Source organism: Tachysurus fulvidraco, chromosome 23 (genome assembly GCF_022655615.1).
Source record: "Tachysurus fulvidraco isolate hzauxx_2018 chromosome 23, HZAU_PFXX_2.0, whole genome shotgun sequence".
NCBI classification, from domain to species: Eukaryota; Metazoa; Chordata; class Actinopteri; order Siluriformes; family Bagridae; genus Tachysurus; species Tachysurus fulvidraco.
The window spans coordinates 21,646,336-21,656,335 of record NC_062540.1 but is presented as its reverse complement, the minus strand read 5'-3'; the positions used below and the strand labels follow the sequence as shown (position 1 = coordinate 21,656,335).

General features: G+C 46.4%; 1 protein-coding gene across 10 annotated transcripts in view; it reads left to right on the top strand.

Annotated features, from left to right (window-relative positions):
* The window catches only part of iqsec1a (IQ motif and Sec7 domain ArfGEF 1a), a 94,658-nt gene that overhangs the window by 70,653 nt on the left and 14,005 nt on the right, over nt 1-10,000 (top strand). For 9 of the 10 annotated variants that reach the window (XM_027159473.2, XM_047807020.1, XM_027159474.2 and 6 more), the window contains 3 exons: nt 3,502-3,775; nt 3,859-5,087; nt 7,963-8,124. In XM_027159473.2, the coding sequence (XP_027015274.2) occupies nt 3,502-3,775; nt 3,859-5,087; nt 7,963-8,124 (1,665 nt within the window). Of the gene's footprint in view, nt 1-2,617; nt 2,941-3,501; nt 3,776-3,858; nt 5,088-7,962; nt 8,125-10,000 lie in introns of those variants that run through there. The other variant, XM_027159476.2, reaches the window with a different exon arrangement.

The following is a 10,000-nucleotide window of genomic DNA, read 5'->3' as shown; positions in this document are numbered from 1 at the left end:
TGTGTCTGTGGTCCTGGTACAAGATCTTCTGTGTGTCTGTGGTCCTGGTACAAGATCTTCTGTGTGTCTGTGGTCCTGGTACAAGATCTTCTGTGTGTCTGTGGTCCTGGTACAAGAACTTCTGTGTGTCTGTGGTCCTGGTACAAGATCTTCTGTGTGTCTGTGGTCCTGGTACAAGATCTTCTGTGTGTCAGAGTTAAACAGGAGGAAGTTATCACACACTACGGACAATTTTCCAGAGATACCAATCAACCTACCATGCATGTCTTTGGACCGGGGGAGGAAACCGGAGTACCCGGATGAAACCCCCGAGGCACGGGGAGAACATGCAAACTCCACACACACAAGGTGGAGGTGGGAATCGAACCCCCGACCCTGGAGGTGTGAGGCGAACGTGCTAACCCCTAAGCCACCATTTATGCTGCAGCACCCGGGGAGCGGGAGCAGTTTGTGGGGGGTTCGGTGCCTTGCTCAAGGGCACCTCAGTCGTGGTATTGCCGGCCCGAGACTTGAACCCACAACCAGATAGAGAGGTTAGGAGTCAAACTCTTTAACCATTAGGCTACGACTTCCCCACACGTGGAAGAAATGAATACGTCCTGCAGAAAAATGGAAGCGGGAATCGAACCCCCAACCCTGGAGGGTTGAGAAGAACGTGCTAACCACTAAGTCACCTTGCCCCCCCCCCCCACACACACACACACAATCTTCAATCTTATTAATCTGGTGTCTTACATCTGACTGCTGAAACATGTAGCTGTGTGTCATCAGCATAACGGTGAAAGCTAATACCATGTTTATTACTAATTGCACCAAGGGGCAGTATACACAGGGGCAGTATACACAGGGGCAGTATACACAGTATACACAGGGGCAGTATACACAGGGGCAGTATACACAGGGGCAGTATACACAGTATACACAGGGGCAGTATACACAGGGGCAGTATACACAGTATACACAGGGGCAGTATACACAGTATACACAGGGGCAGTATACACAGGGGCAGTATACACAGGGGCAGTATACACAGGGGCAGTATACACAGTATACACAGGGGCAGTATACACAGGGGCAGTATACACAGTATACACAGGGGCAGTATACACAGTATACACAGGGGCAGTATACACAGGGGCAGTATACACAGTATACACAGGGGCAGTATACACAGTATACACAGGGGCAGTATACACAGGGGCAGTATACACAGGGGCAGTATAGACAGTATACACAGGGGCAGTATACACAGTATACACAGGGGCAGTATACACAGGGGCAGCTATCAGTTCAGTGCAGTGTTTAATATTTGAACATAATTTCTACATAATTTACCACTTTGTTTGTACAAGTAATAAATTAGACATTTTGCACCTTTGAGCCTGAAATATGATTTATTTATTTATTTTTACGTTCGTTTTATTTGATAAAAAAAAAATATTTAAAGAGATCCAGAGTTTAATGTTCACAAGAACACCACAGTGTATAATATTGGAGAATTTAATATCGTCGATTAAAATTATGTAGATCTTTAAAACCAGTGTTACATTCAGTGTTATTTACATTTACAGCATTTAGCAGACACTCTTATCCAGAGTGACTTACAACTGAGCAACTGAGGGTTAAGGGCCTTGCTCAGGGGCCCATCAGTGGCAGCTCAGTGGACCTGGGGTTTGAACCCATGACCAGTAGCCCAACACCTTAACCACTGAGCTACCACATCCCCATTATACAGCGTTGCTTGAAAGTTTATGAAGCCTTTAAAAATATATATATTTCTGAAATAAACATCATCAGATTGTCCCAAAGTGACCACAATCAAACAGATCAGACAAATTATACTCAGTACTTTTTATAAATATTATTTAAAAATAATTTGTGAATATCATAAGAACTTTATACAGTCTGTGAAACATGGTGGTGGTGGCATCGTGCTTTGGGCAGGACCAGGAGCTTGCCTTCATGGATGGAACAATAAATTCAGAATTACGCCAGTGATCTAAATGAAAATATCAGAACATCTGACCATGAACTGAGACAATGGATCATACACCAAGACAACGAGCACAAGCACCAAAGAATGATTAAAGAGGAACAAAAATAATGTTTATAACGACCAAGTCAATGTCCTGACTTTAATCCACCAGAAATGTTGTAGAAGGACCTGAAGCAGTCAGATCATGTGAGGACACCCAGTAAAACCCCAGTGCTGAAGCTCTTCTGTACTGAGGAGCGGAATAAAGTTCTAATCTGTCGTACAGAACTGATCAGAAGTTACCGGACACTTTACTTACAGTTATACTGAAATAAAGGTGCACAAACTTCTGCCAGTCACACATCTGTAATGTTGGGTCGTTTTTCTCAATAATTAACTGTAGTTATAATATTTTTGCTTATTTGTTTGATTGTGTTTACATTGTTTACTTTTAGGACTTGATGATTAGAATCTGGTCAGAAAGGTTTCTAAAGAGTTCACAAACTTACAAGCGACACCGTATATTAATGAGCCCCGAGTGTGGTTGCTGTACAGGAAAGGGTTACAGTGCTCAGACACGGGGGCAGGAGGAGTGTCTGATGCTGGGGAGGAGTCGTCTCCTTCGGTCGTCTCCTGTTTCAGAGTGAAAGTTCCTGGTTTACTCAGACACAACGTTTAGAGCCTGAACCCTGCTCAGATCAGCATGTCGTCGTGTCGATCGTCTCGTTCCATGTCCTCTTCTCTGACGTGACCCTCACTGCACACTCACACATCCACAGCTTCCAAGCTGAGTCTCAGACCTGATGATGTTCTGCATGTAAATGATTGATTCGTCAGCAGACTTTCGTTCGCTCTGTACTTTGCACTTTTTTCATGATGGCTGATAAGATCTGGAGGAAGAGCTGGAACTTCTTCAGTAATACAAGCCCTTTCTTTGGAAGAAGATTTGTGGAGAGTAAGAGTGAGTGAGTAAAAGGCTTAAACGATCACAGAGGGTCGAGTAATCACGTGTAGAGTCACAGTGTAGAGTCACAGTGTAGAGTCACAGTGTGGGAACTCGTATGCAGTCAGATTACATAATGAGGGTTTTGATGTTTACTGTAATGTTTGTGGTTCTCTCCTTTACAAACGGGATCGTGAAAGAAACGATGTCCTCGATCGTTTTACTAATTCATCTTCAGTGATTATACAGGTAGCTCATATCCTCCTGCACTGATGGATTTTGTCTGATATTTTGGTCTTTTTCCTTATCTGGACATGTTGAGTATGAGTCCATCTTTCTCCACCAGCTCCTCAACAACAGCGAAAATATGCTGAAATATTTATAACATATTTAAAAAAAATAGGAGATAATCCTCTGAACTTTGACTATTAACCTGAAATATAAAAGCTCATTTTGTTTGTTTTTGTAAGCTGGGTGTAGGTCTGTGTGGGTGCTGTGTGGGAGAAAGTCGAGACTTCGGTTTACTTCCACATCTGTTTTAGAAATGAAATAAATGTGAAATTGATCTGCTCTCCTTTTACAGTGTGGAGGGGGAAGTGCAGAGCAATGAGCCGTCCTCTTCGCTGGACCATGGTAAAGGTTATGGCCCCCTGACCCACAGCTCTTCCATCAGCCCCGACCATTTTGAAGGCTTTGGGTACGGCCAGAACGCTCAGTCCGGTCCGCAGCGCCCTCGGAGACCCAAACTCCAGCACTCGCAGTCCATCCTCCGCAAGCAAGCCGAGGAAGAGGCCATCAAACGCTCACGCTCGCTCTCTGAGAGCTATGAGCTCTCCACGGATCTGCAGGACAAACAGGTACCGCTGAAAGTGATGGAGTATAAATCACAGACCTCCTCCTTTTTCTTCTTCTTCTTAACCTGTTCTGTGGGTTTTTTCAGGTGGAAATGTTAGAGAGGAAGTATGGCGGGCGCTTTATCAGTCGACATGCTGCTCGCACCATCCAGACGGCGTTCCGGCAGTACCAAATGAACAAGAACTTTGAACGTCTGAGAAGTTCCATGTCTGAGAACCGGATGTCGAGGCGCATTGTTCTGTCCAACATGAGAATGCAGTTTTCTTTTGAGGGACCTGAAAAAATCCCCAGCTCATTTTTTGAAGGGAAGCAGTTATCTCTGACAGAGGAAGGAACTCCTGAAGCAACAAGCGAATGTGGAGATATGGTTCCCATCCACGTGGCTGTGCCATCGGCGCCGAGCGACCTAAGTGACACCATTACGGAGCTGGAGAGCGCTTTCTCTCAACAGGTCAAATCGCTGGCGGAATCGATCGACGATGCATTGAATTGTCGTAGTCTCCATGAAGAAGAGGACCAGGAACCAGAGCAAGATCAAGACATGCAAAGTGAGCTGTCCTTTCAGGTCAAACCCAATAACAACTCTAATCAGCACAAGCTAGAGGAGATGATGGCTTCCTACAGCGGCGTGACGCTCTTCATTGATGAGGAGGATCTTTGTCCTCCTGCTCAGCTCTTGCATGCAGTAGATCGACCGTCCAGCACTGAGTCCGATCAGCGTGGCATCGACTCCTCCCAGAAGTACTGGCACATGGACACCAAGGAGGACAAAACAGGCAGAGACACCAGCTGCCACAGCACCCCGTCCATCGACTTTCAGGAACCACGGCTTTGTATGGACCACCTCCCACTCCTGACCATAGAACCTCCCAGTGACAGCTCTGTGGAAATCAGCGACCGCACTGAGTTGGACTCGGTAAAGAGGCAGTGCGTTTATGAGCAGGCTAAGGCTGGAACTCAGGCCAGTCCCAAACATATCACACCCAGTCTACCTCCCAGAGTGTCTTCCCTGTCCCGGGATGAAGATCCCATCAGGCACCGGCATCTGGAGAGCCATCTGGCCATCAACGGAAACCGACAGAGCAAATCAGAATCAGACTTTTCTGATGGGGACAACGACAGCATCAACAGCACAACAAACTCCACCGACACGATCAACTGCAGCTCTGAGTCATCTCGGGACAGCATGAGGGAGCAGACGCTTAGCAAACAGACATACCACAAAGAGACGCGGAACAGCTGGGATTCTCCGGCTTTCAGCAACGACATCATACGCAAGCGCCACTACCGCATCGGCCTCAACCTCTTTAACAAGTACGTATCCTGCTTCCTACTCACAGGGACACGGAAAGGGTTGGTCTAAAGAGGCTTCTGGAGTAGATCTGGGGTTCAGTTTATTTAAGGGATTTGTTGGTTCAAAGTTGTTTTTCTTTTTCTCTACTTTTACTTTGATTAACAGGTTCTTACTGTACATTACCCACAATGCCTTCAATGGCCTGGTGATAGTAATGTAGCAGTGAGAGATGCAGCGGTGTTTTAGTCCTTTAGTCTGTGAGCTCTATAACCTTCTAAACTGTGCGCTTTTCCAATCAAACCCATCAACTTCCACAGCTTCCAACTTCCATGCTAACACCTTGCTATCAATCTCCTAGATCTCTATTGCCCCTTTACCCCCGAGGCAGTTTGAGTGCTGGTTCGGAGCCTAATTTAGAACCAGTTCTTTCTGTTTCGACCGCCAAAGCACCGGCTCCGAACCAGGAAAAGTGGTTCTTAAGTAGCACCAAAACGTTGCTGGTCATGACTTAAGAACTGCTTGCGTCAGGAGCTGGGGGCGGGGCTGTGGGCGGGGCTACTGTTAGTGCATCTGATAATGTACCTTAAGTACACTAATGTTTAATACACTTTTACTTTACCGCGATATGATACATTATCAGCACACATGATAGTAGGTAGCTACATGCTAAGGCTAATTTTTTTCTGTGTTAACGATAAAATAACATTATGTACTTTATCGATTATAACCTCCGTTTATACAGATTACACGGAGCCGCACGTACACGTGTTAATGTAGGTTCACAAAGCCATGAGCATTAACAGTAAAGTAACATCCACCATTGTTGTTGTGTTTGTGTTTGTCGCTGCTGCGCTAACGTCACTGTGTAATGTGACACGTATACAGTGACGTCACACTCGGCGCTGTGACGGCTCTCTAGCCGGTGGAAAGGCAAACCGGTTCTTAGAAGGTTGGCCAGTGGAACCAACTTTGAACCAGTACCCGGTTCTTTCTGGTGGAAAAGAGGCACTAGATCTCTAACTAGCCAGGCTGAGCCTCTTCCCTAACCATTGCATTCTGGGGATCACTGGTTCTTTTGTGTTAAGAGCTGACGTCAAACACCTTCACAACCGTGTTAGCAATAACAACGTCCCGCCGTAAGGTCACAGCCACACACAACCACAGACTTCTTCCTGGAATAACACAACCCCAACACCAACTAACACACTGACTCAGAATCACTAACACACAACAGACATTACAGTATAAAGATGTGGTGGAGCTTAAACTCTGTGAAACTCTGTTATCGTCGTACCTAGAACTTGAAAGTGTTCTGCATGCGGTTCCACCACGAGTCTCAAGAAGTTCCTGATTCTATAGACACTCAGAAATATGTCTGGATTCTTCACAGCCTCAGTGTGGAGTCCTGGGAGGAGCTGTGAGCAACTGCTTTCTGGAAACCGATTCATTTACAGGAAATAGAAAAGCCGACATCATCGTTATCTCGTTCACACGGAGAAAATGTGCTGAAGTCAGGCTTCATTTCCCACAGGTTCTGAAAACAGGAAGAGGAAACACACAGAATGTGTGCTGTTGCTGTATTATTTATATTTACAGTAAGGACGCTTTGTGAAGACCTGGACACTGATCATGCTTATAGCGAGGCTGAGGTCAACTGCTGCTGTGTGACCTGTTATACAAAACACACACAAGAATACTTACATGAATATAGAGAGGAAGATGTAGAGTTACGTTTAATGTGTTTAGTGATTATCTCTAATCCACTGTTCAGAAAAAGGTGTCGGGGAAATAAGTAAAGTGTGTACAGTAATAGCTGGGTGTCTGAGGGGACGTGACGTGACGTGACATAAGTACGGTGACCCATACTTACAATTCGTTCTCTACATTTAATTCATTCAAAGTGCACACACACAGCAGTGAACACACACACACACCGTGAACACACACCCGGAGCATTCATTCATTCATTCATTCATTTCCTACCGCTTATCCGAACTTCTCGGGTCACGGGTCAGGCGTCATCGGGCATCGAGGCAGGATACACCCTGGACGGAGTGCCAACCCATCACAGCTCTCATTCCCAACACACTCTCACAACCCAACACACTCTCATTCACTCACACACACACACACACACTACGGACAATTTTCCAGAGATGCCAATCAACCTACCATGCATGTCTTTGGACCGGGGAGGAAACCGGAGTACCCGGAGGAAACCCCCGAGGCACGGGGAGAACATGCAAACTCCACACACACAAGGCGGAGGCGGGAATCGAACCCCCGACCCTGGAGGTGTGAGGCGAACGTGCTAACCACTAAGCCACCGTGACCCCCACACCCGGGGAGCAGTTTGTGGGGGGTTCGGTGCCTTGCTCAAGGGCACCTCAGTCATGGTATTGCAGGCCCGAGACTTGAACCCACAACCAGATAGAGAGGTTAGGAATCAAACTCTCTAACCATTAGGCTACGACTTCCCCACACGTGGAAGAAATTAATACGTAGTACAGAAAAATAAAAGCGGGATTGTTTCTTAACCAGACATTTTTTTTTTGATGGAGTCAACAAAAAGCTTCAGTCTTCAGTGTAGAGGAAGAAGACGTTCTAACCCTAACTCTAACCTTCAGGGCTGTGAATCATTTCACCAGATCATTTCAGATATCATGAAAAAACTCGACTAACATGTATGTTATGATGAGATACATGGGGGGGGGACATTATTACACAAGAATAGGCCTGTTAATAAGAAGGACAAATAAGTTACATGGGGAAACTACGCTAAACACGCAGTGAGTGTAATTAGAGCTGTAATAAACACTTTATTACATCTGTACATTTAATGTTAAGTGAAACGTTGTTCAGATGTTAATGTTCATCTGTGTGTTTGTGTTTCAGAAAGCCAGAGAAAGGTATTCAGTACCTCACTGAGAGAGGCTTCATCCCAGATACACCTGTGGGCGTGGCTCACTTCCTGCTTCAGAGGAAAGGGCTGAGCCGGCAGATGATTGGTGAATTCTTGGGGAACCGACAGAAGCAGTTTAATAGGGATGTGTTAGAGTGAGTGTGTGTTTGGTTTATTAACATTTTGTGTCAGTAAACAGGTTGTAAGAGTAAACTCTGTACACGACTCTGTACACGACTCTGAACACGACTCTGAACACGACTCTGTACACGACTCTGAACACGACTCTGTACACGACTCTGTACACGACTCTGTACACGACTCTGAACACGACTCTGAACACGACTCTGTACACGACTCTGAACACGACTCTGAACACGACTCTGTACACGACTCTGAACACGACTCTGTACACGACTCTGTACACGACTCTGTACACGACTCTGTAACACGACTCTTAACACGACTCTGTACACGACTCTGTACACGACTCTGAACACGACTCTGAACACGACTCTGAACACGACTCTGTACACGACTCTGTACACGACTCTGAACACGACTCTGTACACGACTCTGTACACGACTCTGAACACGACTCTGTACACGACTCTGAACACGACTCTGTACACGACTCTGTACACGACTCTGAACACGACTCTGAACACGACTCTGTACACGACACTGAACACGACTCTGTACACGACTCTGTACACGACTCTGTACACGACTCTGAACACGACTCTGAACACGACTCTGTACACGACTCTGTACACGACTCTGAACACGACTCTGTACACGACTCTGAACACGACTCTGAACACGACTCTGAACACGACACTGAACACGACTCTGTACACGACTCTGTACACGACTCTGTACACGACACTGAACACGACTCTGAACACGACTCTGAACACGACACTGAACACGACTCTGAACACGACTCTGAACACGACTCTGAACACGACTCTGTACACGACTCTGTACACGACTCTGAACACGACGCTGTCCACGACACTGAACACGACTCTGTACACGACACTGAACACGACTCTGAACACGACTCTGTACACGACTCTTAACACGACTCTGTACACGACTCTGAACATGACTCTGAACACGACTCTGTACACGACTCTGTACACGACTCTGAACACGACTCTGAACACGACACTGAACACGACTCTGTACACGACTCTGTACACGACTCTGTACACGACTCTGTACACGACTCTGAACACGACACTGAACACGACTCTGAACACGACTCTGAACACGACTCTGAACACGACTCTGAACACGACTCTGTACACGACTCTGAACACGACTCTGAACACGACTCTGTACACGACTCTGAACACGACTCTGAACACGACTCTGTACACGACTCTGAACACGACTCTGTACACGACTCTGAACACGACTCTGTACACGACTCTGTACACGACTCTGAACACGACTCTGAACACGACACTGAACACGACACTGATCACGACTCTGAACACGACTCTGTACACGACTCTGAACACGACTCTGAACACGACTCTGTACACGACTCTGTACACGACTCTTTACACGACACTGAACACGACTCTGAACACGACACTGAACACGACTCTGAACACGACTCTGAACACGACTCTGAACACGACTCTGTACACGACTCTGAACACGACTCTTTACACGACACTGAACACGACTCTGAACACGACTCTGTACACGACTCTGAACACGACTCTGTACACGACTCTGTACACGACTCTGTACACGACTCTTAACACGACCCTTAACACGACTCTTAACACGACACTGACCACGACTCTGTACACGACTCTGAACACGACTCTGAACACGACTCTGTACACGACTCTGAACACGACTCTGTACACGACTCTGAACACGACTCTGTACACGACTCTGAACATGACTCTGAACACGACACTGAACACGACTCTGTACACGACTCTGAACACGACTCTGTACACGACTCTGAACACGACTCTGTACACGACTCTGAACACGACTCTG